This window comes from Lagopus muta, chromosome 1 (assembly GCF_023343835.1).
Source record: "Lagopus muta isolate bLagMut1 chromosome 1, bLagMut1 primary, whole genome shotgun sequence".
NCBI classification, from domain to species: Eukaryota; Metazoa; Chordata; class Aves; order Galliformes; family Phasianidae; genus Lagopus; species Lagopus muta.
In genome coordinates this window covers 193,130,940-193,152,588 of record NC_064433.1, presented here as the reverse complement: position 1 = coordinate 193,152,588, position 21,649 = coordinate 193,130,940, and the positions used below count along the sequence as shown (strand labels likewise).

Here is a 21,649-nt window from a genome sequence, read left to right as displayed (position 1 = left end):
TTTTGGAGCTCCTATATGCTCCAACCCAACGCTGCCCTCTTCCCCACACCTCACTGCCCTACGGTCACCCTCAGAATGAACCCATCTCCATCCTCTGCCATCCACAGAAGGGCTCTACAGCAACGCAGCTAACTCTTAACTTTGCATTTAACAAAACACTGTTGTGTTCCCATCATCTTCTCTCTAAGGAACCAGATTTGCTGCTGTGATAGGGATAATTGGAACCCCCCAGGCACTGCCCAGCTGGGTCTCCCTGCCCTGGTGGGGAAACACAGGGAAGAAGTTACACTTCTGCAAAGAAAGGCAGCTAAACGTGCATCTTCAACCTGAATTTTCCCTTCCAATCATCCAATGGCTGGCAGTCTGCTTCAGCCCCTTTACCTCCATGTGATGCCTTCCTAATAAAACCCTGCTCTCTGCAGGTCACTACAAACACATCCTTAGGACATCTGTCATCACTACATCTGGTGTTTGAGCATTATCTACTCTTGCCCTTCAGCCTACCGAGTTTCATTTCAGCTCCTCAGGGGCACAGCTCCCTGACACCGTATGTCTACTATGCCTGAGCACAGCTGGATCTTTTCTTAGTAAATCCTTTGCTTCCCAATGCAGGCAGAGCTCCTTCAGCCCAGCTGCAAGGCAAGCAAACCCGGATGGACACCACCATCCTGCCAAAAGCTATTCATGTCAACAGGAAGTGTGACAGAGAAATCATGGCTACAAAGCATGCAGTCCGAGTCCACTTCAAATGTTTAGCTTCCAATTTCCCTCCTAGCTGAGGACACAGAGTACAGTTTCCACCCTTGTCCTGTTACCATGTAATCACATCCCAGTATGCAGCACACGAGGCTTTCCACAGCTCCTGCACCCCATGCTGAAAGGAATGCTTAAGGGAAATTAGCCCTACCTTCCTAAATGTTTCACCCTTGAAAAAGATGTAACACAAACCAAAAAGGCTTCCTGGGCTTTGGAGCAACGAATTGGAGAAATTTCAGGTGACATACTAATGTGTTAGAGCTCACTAATGTCACTTTTCACCCTCAACTTTTTACCTAATGGACGTGCTGCACCAATGTCCACCTGGAAAAGAAAACAGTTCCTTCTGTGGCTCCCTCCCCTCATGACTACCCTGTGCTGACCCGAAGAAAATTCTGCCCTTTCACTGCAGCAACTCAGGACAAGGAGATATGGGCTCAAAGGGAATGGTTTTAAAGTGAGCCAGGGGAGGTTTGGGTTGGATGTGAGGAGGAAGTTTTGGAGGCAGAGGGTGGTGAGGCAGTGGCACAGGTTGCCCAAGGAGGCTGTGGATGCCCCATCCATCCCTGCAGGCATTCAAGGCCAGGCTGGATGTGGCTCTGGGCAGCCTGGGCTGCTGGTTGGCGACCTGCACACAGCAGGGCTTGGAGCTGGATGAGCGCTGTGCTCCTTTGCAATCCAGGCTATTTTATGTTTCTATGAACTTTTCTCTGAAGGAAGGAAGGAGAACAGCTAACAAAACAAGCTCCCATCGCTTCCTCCTCAGTGGCTCCATCTCATCCCCAAACCCACAGCTCCTGGACAACTCTGGAGGAACTCAGACGTGACCTTTGCTCATCCCTTCCACCAGTACTCTTCTTTCAAATTCATCCTGCAGAAAGTGAATGCAGGTGAGTATTTCTTCAGAACAAAGCTCAAGCAAAGTCTTCAAGTGGTCCTGATTTAAGGTCAATGCAGCCTGGCTTCTAAGGGAAGCAGCTCATAGGGGAAAAAAAACGCAGAGAACATTATGTGCACTTTCATTAAGCACAGCTCACCACAAAGCACAGCGAGGATCCAGGCAGCGTTTGCTGATGCAAGCTGACAAGGATGGATGTGGAGAACACCTGGGGACTGGTGCAAAAATAGCTGGGGATGGACAGCATCTTCTGCACAACAAGATGCTTCGCCTGTATGACGCAATGCCACAGCAGCACAGGGGAAAAAGAGAGGACACCAGAATAGATTGCAGCAAGCTTACCAACATGCTGTGCAAGAGCTGCACAGGATCCTGCTTTTCAGCACTAAAACCACTCCACGACTTACTTTTCTACCAACAGAAACCCAACTCCACAGCAGCACACCTTAAGAAGCCACACTACCTGTTTCTCCTTCCCAGCTCTGCTCTCCATACAATCCGTACCATACAACCACTCAGGTTGGAAAAGACCACCAAGGTCCCCAAACACAACCACAGCCCATCCCCACCATGCCCACATCCCTCAGTGCCACATCCCCACGGCTCTGGAACAACCCCAGGGATGGTCAGACCTCTGCACTCCCTGGGCAGCTGTGCCATTGCATCACCACTCCTTTAGAGAAGACAAATATTCTCCTCCTGCAGTACTTTTCAAGCAACAATAATGATAAATTGCTTCACATAAAGACTCTGTTGCTGATGGGATGAGAGGAAATGGCCTCAAGTTGCACCAGGGAAGGTTTAGGTTGAGTATCAGGAGGAAGCTTTTGGTAGGAAGGGTTGTTAAGCACTAAAACAGGCTGCCCAGGGACGTGGTTGAGTCACCATCCCCAGATGTGTTCAAAAGCCACCTGGATGTGGTGCTCACGGCCATGGTTTAGTGGTGGGTTGTTAGAGTTATGGTAGTATCACAGAATCACAGAATCCCCCGGGTTGGAAGGGACCTCAAGGATCATGCAGTTCCAACCCCCCTGCCTGGCAGGGCCACCAAACATGCACATTTAGATCAGGTTGCCCAGGACCCCGTCCAACCTGGCCTTGAACCAAGGACGGGGCATCCACAACCTCCCTGGGCAATAGTATGGTTGGGTTGTGGCTAGACTTGATGATCTTCAAGGCCTTTTCCAACCAGAGCAATTCTGGGGTGGCAGTGGGGAATCATCTGCTGAGAACAAAGCAGCTGGCAGATCCAATGTAAAAGCAGATTCTCCAGTCAGGCGTTCCAGGCGAGTGCTGGGGAAGCATCAGATCAATGAGAGAGCACAGAGCTGCCCTGGAATCCCTTGAAAACACTTCACGCAGGGCACTTCTTCACTGCCCCATCTTCCAAAAGGTGAGAATTGACTGAACCTGAAATTAAGCATTCAAAGGTGGCTCTCGAATCCTTGACTCACCCTTAGCAGTGCAAGTCCTGCACCGTCTGCAATGAACATTTAAAATACCGACCACACAATTCCATAGGGAAATTCTTCTCTAGTGGTCAGGCCTTACTGTAGGGAACATGCTAATAATCAGCACAAGGCTCTTCTCAAATTTACTACATGTTCTGCAGTTTAATGATGGAAAACTCAGCTGTATTTCACAGAAGAAAAATCCTTTGTGTAACATTAAGTAAAACTGCAGAATTCCTAAGGCCACAACTGTATTAACAGTAAATTACTTGCTTCAACACTTCCAGGAGCCTGCAGACATAAATAAACAGATGGAACCAGTCTTGAATGGAGAAAGAGGAAAACAATTTTTAAGCACAAACCAGCAGATGATTACAACACTGGGATAGTTTCAGTCAGGAAAGCTTTTTTTCAGGACTGCCATTATGCTACAGCATCCAAAAAAGGTGCTAAAGGTGATGGGATGCAGCCTTTCCCACCTGCCTGCTGCTATGCAGCTACAGGAAAGTCACATCACAGAATGGCCTGGGCTGCAAAGGAGCTCAATGCTCATCCAGCTCCAAGCCCTGCTGTGTGCAGGTCGCCAACCAGCAGCCCAGGCTGCCCAGAGCCACATCCAGCCTGGCCTCCAATGCCTGCAGGGATGGATGGGGCATCCACAGCCTCCTTGGGCAACCTGTGCCACTGCCTCACCACCCTCTGCCTCCAAAACTTCCTCCTCACATCCAACCCAAACCTCCCCTGGCTCACTTTCAAGCCATTCCCCTTGTCCTGTCACCACCCACCCTCACACACAGCCGTTCCCCCTCCTGTTTATCCGCTCCCTTCAAGCACTGAAGGCCACCATGAGGTCTCCCTGCAGCCTTCTTTCCTCCAAGCCAAACAAGCCCAGTTCCCTCAACCTTTCCTCACAGCAGAGCTGCTCCAGCCCTCTGCTCATCTCAGTGCCTCCTCTGGACCTGCTCCAAGAGCTCCGTGTCCTTCCTGTGCTGGGGGCCTCAGGCCTGGATGCAGCGCTGTAGATGGGGCCTCACAAGAGCCAATGGAGGGGATGATCACCTCCCTCTCCCTGGGAGGGAATCCCTATTTCCTCCTCCAAATCACACTGAGTTCAGTTCAAAGGCAACTAAAACTGCAGTGGCAAAGTAGTACAGTTGCATAGTTAGCTGCACAGATAACAGTCACTCCAATGGCTGCTTAGCCCCCCAAAATTTTTTAAGAAGTCTAAATCAGAGAGAAAAAATAAGGAATTTGGGAGAACCGAACAGTTAGAAACGTAAGTATGAATTGGGTAACAAAGAACTGGCAAGAAAGGAGGAGCTGAGAAGGTACGACAAAAAGTTGAGCTGAGGCTGGAAAAGGGGCTGGAAGAGACCCAGCATGCCAAGGCTTTGCTGTAAGGCACTCTGAGGACAGCAGGAAAGGCCAAACAGCTCAGGATTTCCTCCAGATGACACGCCAAACTCCAACTTTCCTCAGCCATTTGAAGTTGAGCCTCTTGCTGCTCTCACCTGCCACGCTGAGAGGTTCTCCTATAGCTTTATCCAAGCAAGCACGAGAAGCTCCGCTTCAGTGCAGCCACTCCAGCTTTGATGCAGACGTGAAGAGATGTTCAGCCATTTTGAGCGAGCCAAGGACACAACACTCAGCAACTGCTTCAGGAGCAGATGCATCCATTTACAACCAGAAGAAAACACATCAGGTAACATAAGCAACAAAGACGAAAGGTGGAGGAACTCCAGCATGAGGAGCTGCCTACTCCTGCCTAGCAAAGTCAAGACGAGGTCAGAACTTGCTTTGAAAGAGGAGATAATGCAGCACAGTATTCCGCTGCCAATTAATACTGCTACACATGAAAGTTAAGCCTCCTTCACCTCCCTTCACAATGCTGCCTGCATCCATCAGGAAACATTACCTGCAGCTTCAGCTGCTTTTACAAAAGAAAACGTTCTCCACTTACCTGCATTTCTAATTGAATGCCCTCTCTGCTGGCTCTGAGCTCATGCTGCTCCCACCGAAACGCATCGATCTCTGTCTGCACGCTCCACTCCTGCTGGCAATACTTCCAAGGAATTTTGGTCCCTCCATTTCCTCTGCCACCTCAGACATCTCCTGGATGATTCAATCACCCATCTAACTCACATCCCACCGTCAGGCTGTAAATGAAATCCCTCCCACCCCACCAAGCAGGGTTTCTCATGGCCACTGCTGGCAGAAGAGGACTGAGTCAGTCATCAATATGTACTTCCTACTCCCAGAGAAGACAATACCTTCTTTAACACAAGCAAAGTGCCCAGCCCTACAAGCTGCAAGGAAACCTCAGCAGTGAGGTTAACGCAGCGCTGCCTGCCCACTTCTCTGCAGACAGCCTCAGGGTCTCTGCAGGGCCCCACTCTCAGCCCATGACACAAAATCACTCTCCCCAGCTGCAGCAGCAGCTATTCGGCCCCTTGGCAGAGACACAACTCACAGCAATACTGTCAGTCCTGCACCACACGCTGCTTGGAGCCACGCCAGGGAAAATTCACCCTTTGGGGGCCCCTCTCCTTTTCGCTGCCCATCTATCCTAGATTTAATTTCCCTTCCCTTTGCGTTGCACGTATCAAGAGCATTAAGAAAATGAATTGGCTGTAACTCAAACCTAGAGAGAGGTAAGTACAGGAAGCGTAACAGGAAGCATTTAGAGAAATGGAATAAACGGACCTCTGCATTAATTACAGGAATGGTGGAGCGGGGTTTGTTTGCTGCAGTAATTGCTGATTGCTCTCCCAGAAGCAAATGACTGAATAACATCACTCAGCAGGATAAAAAGCACTCATGGATACAGTCTCAAACGTTCACAGTACAAAGGTTTAAGGAGTAACAACTGGAGATGGAAGACGCATCCAGTGAAAGTTAAGAACGTTTCACCCTTAGCAGGTTTACCTGCAGGCAGAGGTTGGTGGCCCTGCCTGTGGTGGGGGGTTGGAGCTCCATGATCCTTGAGCTCCCTTCCAACCCAACCGTTCTGTGATTCTATGAAGGAAGCAGATCCAACTGTAGAGAAAGAAGTTCATGGGACCAAAGGTCTCTCAAAGAATCATAGAACCCTTAGAATTGGAAGGGACCTCTGGGGGGCATCTAGACCAACTCTCCTACAACAAACAGGGCCACCACGAGGCATGCCAAGTTCATGGAATCATTCAGGTTGGAAAAAACCTCCAAGATCCCCAAACACAACACCAACCCACCCTGATGCAGCCAGTTCTGGCCACATCTAAAGACAAAATAGCTAACTGCTCACCACAGCTGCTCCACTATTTCTTCCAGAGCCTTTCAGTTCCAGGCAAATATGCTTCACATTTAAAGCAAAGCCTTAATGCTGTGTGTTGATGACACCTACACATGTCTAGATGAGAGAACACTACGAGCCTGCAGATCCCAGAATAACTGAGTGGCATCTCCAGGGATACTGGCACCAAGTCAAGTCACGGAAATGCTTCCAGTATGTCCCATCTCTCTGTAATAAAATGGAAGCAACTACAACGGGTGCTGAATAAAGAAACATGCATCAGCATCCACCTGTATTCTACCAGGTGCCTGCAAGTGAGTTCTTTACTGAGAGAGAGGTGAGGTGCTGGAACAGCTGCCCAGAGAGGCTGTGATGCCCCGTCCATCCCTGGAGGTGTTGGAGGCCAGGTTGGATGGGGCCCTGGGCAGCCTGGGCTGCTGTGAGATGGGGAGGTTGGTGGCCCTGCATTGGTGGGGGGTTGGAGCTTCGTGATCCTTGAGCTCCCTTCCATCCCAAGCCGTTCTGGGATTCTGGGAAGGCAGCCACAGCCACACAGGAAACACCTCCAAAGACACCACTGGACTTGGTGGCTGCACAGCACTGGCATTGCCACTGGTCTCAGTGAAGGGACTGACAGAAAAGCTTCCAACGTGGCCAAAAAATGCCCGAAGAGAAGGAAGGACCACTGAGCACATCCTCATTGCAGCTGGTTCTCATCACTGTCAAGCCTTCAGGATTTGCCTTTGGCTTTGTAAAAAAACACTTCAAGAACTCCAACCTCAGGCTATTAGTAGTGCACTAACTGAAGCAGACAGCATCCCACCAGGCGTGCCGGGGGTCAGAGAGGACTTCTCAAAGCACACAGCAGAGCAGAGGCAGCCAACACACTGACATCTCACAGTGGTGTAACAGTCAGCCAGCAGAAGGAGCACGCTAACTGGGAACAAGGAAAAGTTACACTCTCATTCTATAAAGTCAAGTTAAACAAATGCCACAATTGAGCCCTCCAGCTGAATAAGGTTTTCCTTCCTAACTTGAGAGCCAACAGGAGGCAGCCCCAGCAAGGACATTGCTCCAGGGCTCAGCAGCATTCCAAACAGGTCCACATACCCAACAGAAAGCCATTCAGCTTTTCAACTTTGTGTAAGCTCAGTAAAGAAATAAAATAAAATATACCATAACCCCCAATTTTTCTACTTTTATCATCCCTGTTGTGAATGCTGCTTATTTACTGAGGCACTGCTTTGTTTAGACTGCTTCCATAAGTGATACCAACGTATCAAACTCATAATATTTTGATAGCATCAGCAGCAATGACTTCAGTTTTGTGTTGCAACCCAGAAGGGATGCAGGAGAGCTGCCACAGCCTCTGAGAAACAGCTGCCTGCCACAAGGAGCCATTTCCTGCAGGCTGCAGGACTCAACAGGAGAGATCCAGAGGCTGTCACAGTACGGCATTCACGTCAAGGCAGCACAACGATTTCTTCTGAGCCATGTTTCAAACCACTGAGAACCCGTTTGGTTTGCTGTTGGTTGTTTTGCTAAATGAGCAGCACATGCAACAGGTCCTTGATGTAACAAATGCCTCTGCCCAACTGAACTCAGCCTGTGCTACATCTGCATAGAGAGACGAGGAAGGTGGACTTCTATAGACTGGGGAAGCCTGTAAGAATGACTGAGAGCAGCAAGCACTGGCACTTCCTAATTCTTAGACCTCCCCAGGGCAGCTGGCCTCAGCTCAGGTCCTCCCTCTTTGCTCCTCTGTTAGCATCACTTGAGCCTTACACATCAGTTTTGCAGAGCCTGCACCTCGTGCCAGACCTCCCCAAATCGTCTGCCAGATAAAAATCCGTTATCTTATAGTGAGGAGATAAGGAGATTCAACTTGCAGGCTCACTGTTTCTCAGATGCAGATAGAAAAACAGACCAAAGCACAGACATGCAGCTGTTCTTCCTTGGAAGAGAAATCCAGCTCCTCCAGAGGCTTCCACAGACAGACAGGAACCAGAGGCTCCATGAGAACTGGCACCACAGCCAATTCCAGGCCTGCTCTCCACGCCTGCCATGCTCCTTGCAGGCACTGTTGGAAGGGCTGCTCTATTTCATAGGTGCCAACAGAAAACCAAGCATCTGAAGACACGGCCGCAAGAAAACCAAGGCACCAGGAAATCAAGAGGAGCAGAATGAACAACAGCTCTTGGAAGCTTCAAAGCTGAGTGCTCCTCAAGAAGAGGATTTGATGCTGCAGAGGGATGGCAGCCTACACAGACTGGTCAGTGCCAGGCCAGCCCCTCACTCACAAACCACCCCCTGCCCTCCAGTCACCTCATTAGATGGTTGGACTGGAAGGTCTTGGAAGGCTTTTCCAACCCTCTGCTTCTATGATCCCACGACAGCACGTCCAGCAGCATCCAGCCCAACGCCATCACAGCTCTTTATTTAGTGGTCTCTAAGCTGTTACAGTCTGCAAGTTATTACATAGCACTTAGCAGCATCGTCAGCATTAACACCTTGGTTCCTGATAAGCAGGGCTAATTGCTTTTAATTTACTTTTTATATTTTTCTTAGATCTCGTGCAATGCATTAAGAGACAACGGGGACTCATTTTGCTACCTGTATTTGTGCTCTTCAGACTTGCTTGCAATAAAAGCTGCACCACAAAGCCACATGATGGACGAATCTTTGTGACAGTGCCCCAGCATTCCAATCTGCTCTCAAAAATGGGCATAAGCAGACACGTCCACCTGCCAGACAGAACCAAAGCTGGTCTGTTTGATCAGATACCATATTTACTGTGAACCACCCTAGCACAGGTGACGTATGCTCTAACTGATGTGACCCAGAAATCTGAATTTCTTCGACTCGAGGCATGAGGACTGATGAAAGCCACCTGATAAAACAAGATCAAAGGCAGCAGGAAGCAGAGCATTTTTCTTTTTTCATACAATAGCTTTATCTAATCCCCCAGCACACAGCTCTCTGCTTTTTCAGCAAAGATTAGCATATTTAAAAGTACTAAACTCCATAATCTCTGATCATTGAGAAAAGTAATTCAATTAAGGCGAGTGCTGGTGAAGCTGCCTTCTTGCTGGCTACCTAACGCCGCATCCTTGTACTACAAGTTGGGGAACAAAACGAGACGGAGAAGGAAAGAGAAGCTTCTTTGAGCTGGACAGGGATTAAATTGCAGGCTGGTGATGGATCCACACGGAGCTGAGCGCAACCACTGCCATGGAGAGGCAATGACTTGCAGTAAATCCTGGAAGGAGCTGCCAGTGACCTTCTGCCATTGCACGGAGCCGCAGCAGGGTGTCATTGCTCGAGGAGCTGCCACAATGAAAGCACCAAGGGAAGGGGGTGGAAGAAACCACGGGCAATGGAAAGGCTTTGGAAACTGGGGAGCGAGGGGAGAAAGGGCTTTAAAAACCTACCAGCATCTTAGCATAGAGAATCTGCAGCTGGCAGCAAGCAGCACTAGCAGGAAGAATCGCTGCAGTCACACGGAGCAGAGCTACCACAATATGGCTGAGGACAGCAGCAGAAACCTGACTGCATCCACAGCAACCTCAGTTTCAGATGCAAATAAAGCATCTCCAATCACTCCCAGGTCTTACGTGGCAATCGCTGGCCACACAATTGCACCTCGGGGCTGCAAAACACGCACAGCAATGAACTCATTAGGGGTTTCTTAACCAAAACATACTTATTTATTGAAGAGACTGCATGCAGTCAGCACTGACGGGCTGATCTTAGCTCGCTGTGGCTGCTCAGCCAGCTACTGCTGCATCGCAGCCCTTGGTAACACCTCATTTGCCATAGTGAAGCCCCTGAATGTAAATGAAAGAGAAGCATCCAGCATCCCCACAAGCAGCAAGAGAAGATCTTTGATTACGGCCTTCCAGCAGGGCAGGAAACCTTTCAGCTAAACAGGAAGCAAAGGCAATAATCCACTTCAACAGTTGTGGAAAGAGATATTCCCATTTGTAAAACGTGCTGTTGGAAATACACATAAAGATATTTCTCCTTAACCTTCAAAAGGGAAAATGGCGAAGGGAGACACACGGATGTAAAACCCACTGGAACTCCCTTTGCAGGATGAGAGATGCTTCTGTATTACTGCCACGCTAACGAAGACCATTATTAGGACATTTATTCTTCCAGGAGCTGCATGTAATGGGAGAATCACAGAACTGCAGGGGTAGGAAGGGACCTCTGGAGATCACCCAGCCCAACCCCCTGCTAAAGCAGGTCCCCTACGGCGGGTTCATGAGCTACTCATGCTTCAGCCAGTATAAAAAAATACACAGAAACCCACAATGACAGCAGCATCTGTAGGGACTGAACCCCAAAACACAAAAAGCCATTTCCCCACTGCACACAGAGCCACCTGGGCGCAGCGCAGCCACGGAGTCATCGCTCAGCAGCTGAGACAAAGGCAGGTCGGAGGCTCAGCACAGCTGCCAGCAGCTCTGAGTGCTTCCTTAAAGCCCCAAGGCATCTGCAAGCTGGTCACAGCAGCAGGGCTGGGTTTTTATAGTTATTAAATACACGTTTCCCCACGTTTTGGGCCATTATTTAAGGCCTTGTAGAGACACAAATGATTAGCTAAAGGGGGGGGGGAAGAAGGTATCTGAAAACATCTGTTTGAATAGAGAGATGGGAAATCCACATGTGAACGAAGAGCTGCTGAGATTTAAGGTCTGCATTGGCAGCTCCCACAGAAGCATAATTAAAGTCAGAAATACAGTAAAACAAGCAAACGCACAGCTACAGCTTGAAGTTCTCCTTGTTAATTAGCTGGGGATGAAGTAACGATTGAGAAAAATAAAGAAAAAAAGACCAGACCACATCTGCACAACCCTCCTCACCAAAAAACCTCCTAAGATGGCTGGCCAAACAGCACCCCAGCGAATGGATCAGCTGACTTACCCAAAAAGAAATGCCCAAGTTGAGGCTGAATTTGCTAATAGGAAGAAGAGATGGAGGAGGAAAAAAAAAAAGAAAAAAGAAAAGCGATGATTTAAATGGGGCGGACAAAAGGAAATCGCCCACAGGAGGGGCTGGAGAGGCTCCAGGTCCATTCAACTCAATGGAGGGTCAACGCAATCCAACGGCAACCCCAGCCCCGAGCTGGGGGCTGCACGGCTGAGCACGTGAGAGAGACGGGGGGGGAAGAAAAAAGGAGAAGGAAAAGCGAGCCAACAAAACACGATGACGTGTTTCATCACTGAGAGCAAAGGTGGATCCAGCCCCGCACCTGGGGCGGCTCTTCCTTCACAGCGCTCGGCTGGTGCAGAAAACACCACAGAACGAAGGCGGCATCTCCTGCCAGAGATAAAACGCCGCAATTGGGGTCCGGTGAATCAGCAGCCGCCTCTAGAGATGGGTTTTTTTTTTTTTTGGCTTTTTTGTTTTTTTTTTTTGTTTTTTTTTGGTTGAAATCGGCACACAGCAGCGCGCAGTTCCCAACCCAGCGGTAGCAGAGGGCAGGCAGGGAGCAACGGCTCTGCTACAGAGACCACAGGGAGGCGGGAAGGGAAAAAGGGAAGGGGGGGGGGGGTGGGATCCCCTCACAGCGGCGGTTGGGGGATGAAGGGTTGGGGGATGGCGGGCACGGGCTGGGCCGTGACTCACCGCTCTGCTCTCCCAGGAACACCAGCTTGAATTTCCGCAGCGGGTTGCCGAAGTCCCCGCCCGCCGACATGATGATGGCACCGCCGCCCCGCTCGCTGGCTCTCGCTCTACTCCACGCGGTTGGGATCCGCGATTTTTCCTTTTTTTTTTTTTTTTTTTTTTTTTTTTTTTCCTTGCCCTACTTCCTCCCCTCAGGATGCGGGTAGGGCCGTGGGATCGCTCCCCCGGCCGGGCTCGGGGAGGTGGACGGCGACGGATCGCGTAGTGCCGCTGCCGCTGCCGCTCCCCTCAGGGCCGGGCTCGGTCCGCCGCGCCGCCTCGCCTCACACCGCCGCCGGTCCCGCCCCGCCCCTGCGCACGCGCGGCGCCGCCCCGCCCCCTCAGCGAACGTCACGCCGCGCGCACGCCCCGCCCCTTCCCCTGAAGAGAGCCAATCCGAGCGAGAGGGCGGAGCTTAGCGCCCGGCTTAGGGTGGGGCGCCCATTTCAGAGCGGAACGATGGCGGCGCGCAGCTCCGTCAGCGCTCACGGACGCGTCAACTGAGCTCCAGTGTCTGCAGGCAAGGGGCACCACCGCCTCTCTGGGCATCCCACGCCTCAACACCTTAAATAACTTTTCCCTTATATCATAGAATGGCCTGGGTTGCAAAGGAGCACAGCGCTCATCCACTTCCAACCCCCTGCTGTGTGCAGGGTCACCAACCAGCAGCCCAGGCTGCCCAGAGCCACATCCAGCCTGGCCTTCTACACATGCCGAACTGTGCACACCGCAGTGAGGAGCAGGGATGGCATCCAAGCACTTCCCAGCTTGGAGAAGGATATGGGGAGACCTGATGGTGGCCTTCAGTGCTTGAAGGGAGCGGATGAACAGGAGGGGGAATGGCTGTGTGTGAGGGTGGGTGGTGACAGGACAAGGGGAATGGCTTGAAAGTGAGCCAGGGGAAGTTTGGGTTGGATGTGAGGAGGAAGTTTTGGAGGCAGAGGGTGGTGAGGCAGTGGCACAGGTTGCCCAAGGAGGCTGTGGATGCCCCATCCATCCCTGCAGGCATTGGAGGCCAGGCTGGATGTGGCTCTGGGCAGCCTGGGCTGCTGGTTGGCGACCTGCACACAGCGGGGCTTGGAGCTGGATGAGCGCTGTGCTCCTTTGCAGCCCAGGCCATTCTATCAGCCCATGATTCTATGATTTTTGCTGCTGTCTCAGTGAAGGGAAAAAAGAAAAAAACCAAAAGCTCTGCAGTTTGTGCAGGTAATTGCTTTGGGTGATCTCCAAGTCTGCATAAATCAGTGTCACTGCTGCTCAGCCCCTTGAGGCCTGGAAACAACTGATGGTGCTCCAAGTGAAGAGATTCTCCTCCAATCCCTCCTCTTCCTCCACATCCCTCCCTGAGCCTCACGAATCCCCCAGTCCTCCCCCATTTCAGCTCCAGCGTGTCACATCTGAAGCAGACTTTAAAACCTCACACATCTATTTTTGCTCTCCTTCCCATCAGAATCCAAGGCCATTTCCGAGGCAGCCACTCAGTGCTTCTGATCAGTGCCTGAGCCCCCACCCTGTGTGAGGTCACGGACAGAATACAGGAAATTCTTGCTGTTTCCAGGTCTCCAGAAGCAAACACAGTCCAGCCATCTCAAGAGGCATCTCTGGGAGTGGGGATATGCAGAGGGACATCATAGAGTCACACAATCACAAAGGTTGGAAAAGACCTCTGAGATCCCCAAGCCCAACCCCAGCCCACCCCACCATGCCCACATCCCTCAGTGCCACATCCCCATGGTTCTGAACACCCCCAGGGATGGTGATTCCCCCCCCCCCCCAACTCCCTGTGCAGCTGTGCCACTGCATCACCACTCTTTGGAGAAGAAATTTTCCCTAATACCCAGCCTGGCCCTTCCTGGAGCAACTTAAGGCCATCACCTCTTGTTCTACTCAAGAAGCACCTGGATTACACTCTCAGATATATGGTGTGATTTTGGGGTGTCCTGTGTTGGACACCTTATGGGCACCTCCTTACCTGGATATTAATCACAGAATGGCCTGGGTTGCAGAGGAGCTCAATGCTCATCCAGCTCCAAGCCCTGCTGTGTGCAGGTCGCCAACCAGCAGCCCACGCTGCCCAGAGCCACATCCAGCCTGGCCTTGAATGCCTGCAGGCATGGGGCATCCACAACCTCTCTGTCCAATATTCTGTGCTTCTATCACTGCTTACCTGAGACAAAAGACCAACATTTCTGAAACAGCCTCATGGTCAGCACAGGTCAGTGGTGCAGGACAAGCCCAACCCAACCAGCAGAGGGGTTGTGTGGGGCAGTTGGTTGCCAAATGTGTGCTATTCCAACACATTTTTGTTTGGGTTCATTGAAATAGGTCTTTGTTTGAAGGAAAAGAAAGAAATCTGGGTCTTTGTTGTTATTATTTTTTAATGAACTGCAACTTATTGACTGGAGGGCTGCACAATTTGGCTTCTAATTACAGGTTAAAAATATACACAGTGACCACAAGCCTTTGCTAGAGACAGCCAAAATGCAAAGGTCTCAAAGGAGGGGGGGAAACAAAAAGTGAAGTCCTTACAACTGAAGGCCTAATCCTCAACTGGAGGATTCCTTTTGGATTCCAACTCCTTTTAGAGAGAGCACAGGGTGAGCTCCTTGTGACAGCACAGCATATTTACAGCAGCACACCCCAGTTTTACAGGAGCAGCTGCTGGGGACACACAGGAGCCTTTGGGACTTATGCCTGAGGAAATCCTGAACCCCACCTTGTGGCAGGCCAGACCTTTAGATAATTTTAGCCCATTTTGCCCCATTTTGCTTGGTTTGCCCTCAAGGTTCAGCAGAGAGGAGGCTCTCAGCTGCATCCCATCACGTGTGCCCATTTCATCCCATTTAAACACTGCTTTTGGGACCCCCCTTGCTGGTGCAGCATTGCTCCCTCCTGTATGTCGGTGTAATCGCACACCGACCGATTCTCTCTGATTCAGGTTACTGAGATTTAAACACAAAATGGGATTTTCAGAAGCACTCACCCCCAAGCTTCCCAGGGCTTCAGCTGGCTTCAGCACCTGCTGTTCCCATGAATATCTCAGCGTGGCTGCCTGGAAGGAGGACGTGCTCAATCACAGAGCCCTTTAGGGGTCTCAGCTCCTGCTTGCAAGTTTTATTCACGTTGGCATTGATGCAAATCTGCTGTGATTCAGTCCACAAGGTTCAAACAACGCTATGCAGGGTTGCCTGTAGGGGTTCACTGCACCCTCACCTCCAGGACCAACACAGCCTGATTGCTGATTCAGATTTCTACCTGGAAACAAAGGTTTTGCTCCAGTTCTTATTCTGGGAGATTGCTCCAGAGCCTCTTCTCCAGCAGTCAGCAGCACTCACTGGTCTGCAGGTGTTTGGAGCCGATGAGAAGAAATCTCTCTTGTAGTCCTAAATTCTGTTTTCCAGTGTTTGGTGGAGTGTCCTCCAATAGTATCCTTCCAATACCTGTAAGGAGCAGATAAACAGGAGGGGGAACGGCTGTGTGTGAGGGTGGGTGGTGACAGGACAAGGGGAATGGCTTGAAAGTGAGACAGGGGAGGTTTGGGTTGGATATGAGGATCTGAGGAGGAAGTTTTGGAGGCAGAGGGTGGTGAGGCAGTGGCACAGGTTGCCCAAGGAGGCTGTGGATGCCCCATCCATCCCTGCAGGCATTCAAGGCCAGGCTGGATGTGGCTCTGGGCAGCCTGGGCTGCTGGTTGGCGACCTGCACACAGCAGGGCTTGGAGCTGGATGAGCATTGAGCTCCTTTGCAACCCAGGCCATTCTGTCATTCTATGAAACTGCACCAACAATCCAGGTGCACAATGAGGTGCTTTGGAAACCAAATGCTCTATGCTTTCTATTATTGATCATTTAATTTGTATTCCCTCAATATGATTAATTGCTTATCTAAAGTGTATTTTTCAGTCCTTGAACTGCCTAGGAAAAAAAAGTGCATTTAATAAGTTGGCTAAATGCAAATAAGTTTTAATACAGGCAGTTCTCGTTCTGCTTCACCTGGCATTTGGGAGCCTTCCTCCCTTGCACATCACTGTGACACTGGTCATTATAACTGCTCTCCTACACGATGGGAAAGAATAACCCAGTCCAGCAGGGATCTCAGACAAATTCAGCATCATTTCAAACACGTATATTGTCCTTGCCTGTATACCAGAATGGATTCAGAAATCCTCCCCGTTGATCCAGGAAAAGCAAGTGCTCTCTACCAGAGACAAACCTCTGACTGCTAAAGACAATCCTTTTTATCACTGCTCTGTCCAAAAGCTTTGTTCGGTCTCAGCATCTCTTTATAATGGGCAAATGCAGCACTTTGCTCTGTCTGCCAGGGAGCTTCAGCCTGAGGCAGGTCTATGAAAGGAGATTTTGAGATAAAGCAATTCAGGGATCTGCTTCCATTCACTGACTCCTGCAGGGACTTCACAAGGTCCTACGCAGCACTGCAGAAGACAGGAGCTGAGCACATCAGAGGCTGTTTTATTCCAAGTTGAACTGGAATGCTTTTCTTGTTTTTTGCAATCAAACAAGTCAGAAAAGAACTGGAGACTTTCACGTGCTTTATCCCAACTCTCCCAGGACCACTTTGCTCATCTGCACAGCACGACAGAGTGGATTGAGTGAGAAAGGGCAGGGGCAATTAGCAGCCTCGTTGGTAGGCTGCAAAGCACTCAAACATCATCTCTGCCAGCATTTGTGCTACGTACCACAGCAGGCCATTGCAGGGCACACTGCCGTGCGACAGGGAGAAATCTGCAATGAAGGAGAAGAGGATGCATGCAATAACCCCTAAAGCAAAGCCTGCTCATGGCTCCTCTCAGTATCTGGGGGAGACCTGAGAGAAAGAAGAGACCTCTGGGGATTTTTTTTAGCACAGCACACAGGAGGGGTGGTTTGGGTTTGGTTTCCCACCAGTGGAAAGTAACAGTTCAAACCCTTGGGTTGATTGTTTGTTTGCTAGCAGCCACCAAAAAAAATAATAATAATAAATGCAGGCTATGCTCCTGGAAACAGACAGTCTCAGCAGGTACTCAGTTACCTAGCTATGAAATGATTCATCAGTCAAAGAAAGGCATGACAAGAACTAGCAGAAGCTGCTGGGAGCAGAAGCTGGAGCACATTCAAATTGGAGACAGGGCCCCTGGTTTTCGCAGAGAACACGCTCAGCCAGCAGGAAAAAAAACTGCCAAGAGCCATTCTGTTGCAGCCAAGGCCTCAGCCAACTCCTATCAGCATCTCATGACCACTCTGCATCTGCAACCTGTCCCCCTTGCCATCTTCTCTGTAGTCATGCACTGCAGTCATGCGCTGCCTCTCCTGTGAGTCCCACCTGCAGCTCTTCAGGCACTTCACCACCACGATGGTCCTCTTCCAAACCTTCATGTTCAACAACTGCTCCAATGTCTACCATCAGAGCACAGAGGCTGGCTGCTCCTATGTTATCTTCGTTGCACTGTGCATCACCAACCAGCACTACTTCATGCACACTTGACTCCGCACCATCCAGCCAGCACCCTTCATATGGGAGCTGCTGCAGACACAGACAACAGAAGCACTCATGAGACTGAGCTTGAGAACAGGGAAAAGACTGAGGATGAGGGTGAGATACTCACCAGGCAGGAGCTGCATCTGCAGGAAGCCAGAACAGATGTGGCCACTGCAGGGCAGACAGAAAATGATGGGGCACCGTGGGTCTGGGAAAGGCCAAGTGCCTGGATCCCACCATCAGGCCCAGAGAAGCAAGAATTTGCCTGCTTCTACTGGCTGATGGATGAGGCTGAGAAGCTGCAGGAGGTGCTGAGCCACGGCTGATGCTGCTGACCACATGCTGATGTCCACCTTTAGGGAGAGGAATACAGCCCAGAGCCTGCACGGCTACCCCAGGTTAGTAGGTGATGGCTGAAAGCAGAGCTGTGTTGAAAGTTATTTCAGTTACAGGAGCCGTCTATGAAGAAGGAAACCGTCTGTCAAATCTGATTTTGCTCCATTTGACTTTCTGTTGAATTTCTGCTGAACAAGTGGCTAAAAGATTCCACTGTAGTAAATTCCAAGGCTGGTAGCCAAATTTCTACTCTTGACAGCAGTCAAAATCTTTGGAGTTCTGAAGACAGGTAACAATGACACAGACCTGATAGCACTCAGATGCAAGCTCCTTGAGCCTTTTCAGCCTAAAAATGAATGAGCAGAAGAAATACTTAACAAAATCTGGAACACCAGTTGGCAGCTGTGTAGCAATAGCATGAAACCTTTTCAATCATCACTGCTCACTCAGTTGTGTAAAGTGAAGGAAAAGGAAGGAACTGTGTGACAAGCTGATGCACATAATTGAGATGTTCCTCATCTACATTAGGTTACATCTTGGATCTAGATAACTAACTTGATGTTAAAAGCTTTTCTTCTTAAACTATCCCTAGTGCAAGCAAACCTGCACTCTTTGTCATGGCTGTTGGGTAAAATCCCCAGTGATTGGTAAAAGGGAAACGTCTTCACTGTTTTTAAGAAAGGGAGACATGAAGATCTGTGGAACGACAGAGCAGTGAGCCTGGGAAGATCATGGAGCAGATCCTTCTGGAAGCCATATTAAGGCACAGGGAAGACAAAGAGGTGATCCCAGACATCCAGCATGGCTTCACCAAGAGCAGCCTGTGCCTGACAAACCCAATGGTCTTCTATCACGGAATGAGAGCGTTGTTGCACAAAGGAGTGATAGATACCATCTAGAGGGACTTCCACAAGGCATTTAACATGGCCCTGCACCACATCCTTATCTCTCAATTGGAGAGATGTGAATGCTGAACTATTCGACAGATAAACAACTGGTTGGACAGCTGCAGCCAGAGGGCTGTGGCCAATGGCTCCGTGTCCCAGTGGAGGCAGTGATAGAGCTGTCCTCTAAGGGTCTATCTTGGGACAAATGCTCTTCAGCATCTTTATCAATGGCACAGGCAGTGAGATCGAGTATATCCCCAACAAGTTTGCTGATGGTACCAAGCTGAGTTGTGCAGTTGATACAAAGATGCCCAGAAAGCTGAGCAGCTCTCCCACAAAGAAAACCTGAGGGATCTGGGCTTGTTCAGCCTGAAGAAAGGACTCCAGTGAGACCTTTCAACACTTGAAGGGAGCTTATAAACAAGACTCACACTGACTTTTTGTGTGGTCCGGGCTTCAGAGTTCACAGAAGGAAAAACAGCCTTCACTGAAGGGGAGTGTCAGACTGAACCCAGCTCAAACTCCACCACTGCTCCTTGCTCAAAGCACCTGGAGTTATCAAATGGCTGTAATTGCCAAGGTGGCCACACCTGGGGCTCCAGAGGTGAGGTTAAAGGGCAGCACAATGTCTGTTCCACATCAGCAGCTCTGTCGTGTCCAGGAAGTGCCACAAAAACACAGCTCAGATCTGGGAGCCTGCATCCTTGCAAGGCATGGAGGTTGGATGCAAAGATGGTGCAGATCCCACCCAAGGCTAACAAGGTTGAGGTGCCAATAGCCTCACATGGAGTACAGAGCCCATATGGGCTGTGTTCTTGTATGGACCTCGTTCTCTCACCTTTCTTGTCTTCCCTTCATGCATTAGATTGCAATGGAGACGCAGATCCAGCATGTCAGGAGTGTCAGAAGCTCCATTCACTCAGAAAGGCAGTACAGGGGCTGACAGGGTGGATCTCAAAGCAGGAGGCAAATGTATGAGTCTGGTCAGCAGTGGAGAGGCTTGCTATATCAATGAACACTGATGATCTGGAAAAAGAGAGCGAGAGAATCTATCATGAGCCCCGACAGCTCCAGCCAGAAGCAATCGGAGCAGTGATCAATCAGCACTGCATTAAATTCTGATCTGAAACCACACTGCCAGGCAGCTGCTGCCCATGAAGCGCAGCTCTGACGTAGGGGCTTAGAAGAAGGAGCACCTGCAACACCAAAAAATGGGAAACTGGGACCAGGAAGGAAAGGCACAAGTAAAAGCATAGGTGAAATCAAGTCTTATGTTGGAGGTGGCCTGACAAAGAAGAGGTAGGGCAGCACATTAAGGAGAGTGGCAGAGATAGGAGCAGTTTGCGAAGGGACGACTGTTCCTAAGCCATCTCCAGACTACTGGGTTTGGTAGCACAGGGACAAGTTAAAGCCAACTCTTTCCACCCAGGAGTGCCAGGCAGACATTGCTGCCTACCTCACCTCCCAGTGTGAAGCACATTACCTACCAGGGAAGGCTCCTTCTTTCATAGGATCATAGAATTACAATGTTGGAAAGGACCTACAAGATCTAGTCCAACCATCCTGCCATTACCAATACTACCACAAGCCACTAAACAGTATCTCATAGCTCCTCATCCAGTCCATCATTCCTACAGCATTTCCATTTAAGAAGCAGCCACAGAGATACAAACTGTTGTCAGAGTGCTGGCAGCAAGGATTTACAGCCAGCCTTAAAACAAAACAAAACAAAAACACAGCAGTTTGTGTTCACTTTTCCCAGCAGCTGAACGCCTGCCTGCAGCAGGGCCTGAGTGCCTCATACTGAAACCTTCCCTCGTTTCCAAGCCGCTGGCAGCAGAAACTCAGCTGACCCCAGAACAGCAACGTGGATGTTTGCTGAGGGCTAAGGTCCAGTCCTGCCCCTGCAACCACTTGTACACGTAACAAATACCACTTGCAGTGCTCGGGCCACGCAGCAGGGCGGCTTTAGCACCGTTTCTCTCAGCTTCTCTTAGGCTGGGACTGGAACCATGTCCCTTTCTCAGGCTCCAGGATGGAGTACGGGGCTGATGAGCGCCTGCCGGGTCCCTGCACCGATCCTACAGCCGACAGGGTCAGCGTTATACCGGCAGAGAGCTCCGAAAGCTCAGCGCTGAGCTCCGCCAACCACCCGCCCTCCTCACAGGCCCCACAGAGCTGCAGTTAACATGGCCGCCGCGAGGCGGAAACCGCGCAGCCACGCTCAACATGGCGCCTCGCCGGTTTGATGGACGAAGAGGAGAACCAATCAGCTTGCGAGGAGGGAGGGAGGAAGACCAATCAGCTAGCGAGAAGGGAGGCAGAAAACCAATCGGTTCGCGGAGGGCGGGCGGTGAGAGGCGCGCGGCGCCACGTCGCGATGCCCCGGCTGTAGGGGGCCGAGGAGTGGCGTGAGTCTGAACTCCTTCAGCCCCTGCGTACTCCTGCGGTGTGCAAACAGTTATGGCGTGTTGTGTGAGAGTATCATAACGGCTGGAAAAGACCTTTGAGATCCTCAACCCATCCCCACCATGCCCACTGCCCGTGTCTCTCAGTGCCACATCCTCACGAAGCACCTCCAGGGACGGTGACCCCCACTCCCTGTCCCAGCGCATTACAACAGGGCTCCACCTTGGGACCAGTGCTCTGTAACAGCATTTTCAATGTCACAGCAGGATTGAGAACCTCCTCAGCTGCTGACAAATGACACTGAGCTGAGTGGTGCAGTTGAGACGAGAGATGGAGGGGACAGCGTTAAAAGGGAGGGGGAAAAGTGAGGGGGGTCCAGAGGATGGGCATGGGGATGCTCAGAGGATGGAGCTCCTCTCTATGGAGACAGGCTGAAGGAGCTGGGAGTGTTCAGCCTGGAAAAGGGAAGGCTGTGAGGAGACCTCACTGAGGC

General features: G+C 50.5%; 2 protein-coding genes across 3 annotated transcripts in view; both read right to left on the bottom strand.

Annotated features, from left to right (window-relative positions):
* The window catches only part of RAB6A (RAB6A, member RAS oncogene family), a 58,448-nt gene extending 46,080 nt beyond the window's left edge, over positions 1 to 12,368 (bottom strand). For both annotated transcript variants that reach the window (XM_048942353.1, XM_048942364.1), the window contains exon 1: positions 12,011 to 12,368. In XM_048942353.1, coding sequence (XP_048798310.1) covers positions 12,011 to 12,080 — 70 coding nt within the window. In that variant the 5' untranslated portion in view covers positions 12,081 to 12,368. The remainder of the gene's footprint in view (positions 1 to 12,010) is intronic.
* Positions 1 to 21,649, bottom strand: part of LOC125692176 (cytochrome c oxidase assembly factor 4 homolog, mitochondrial) — a 73,587-nt gene that overhangs the window by 39,402 nt on the left and 12,536 nt on the right. The window lies entirely within an intron of this gene.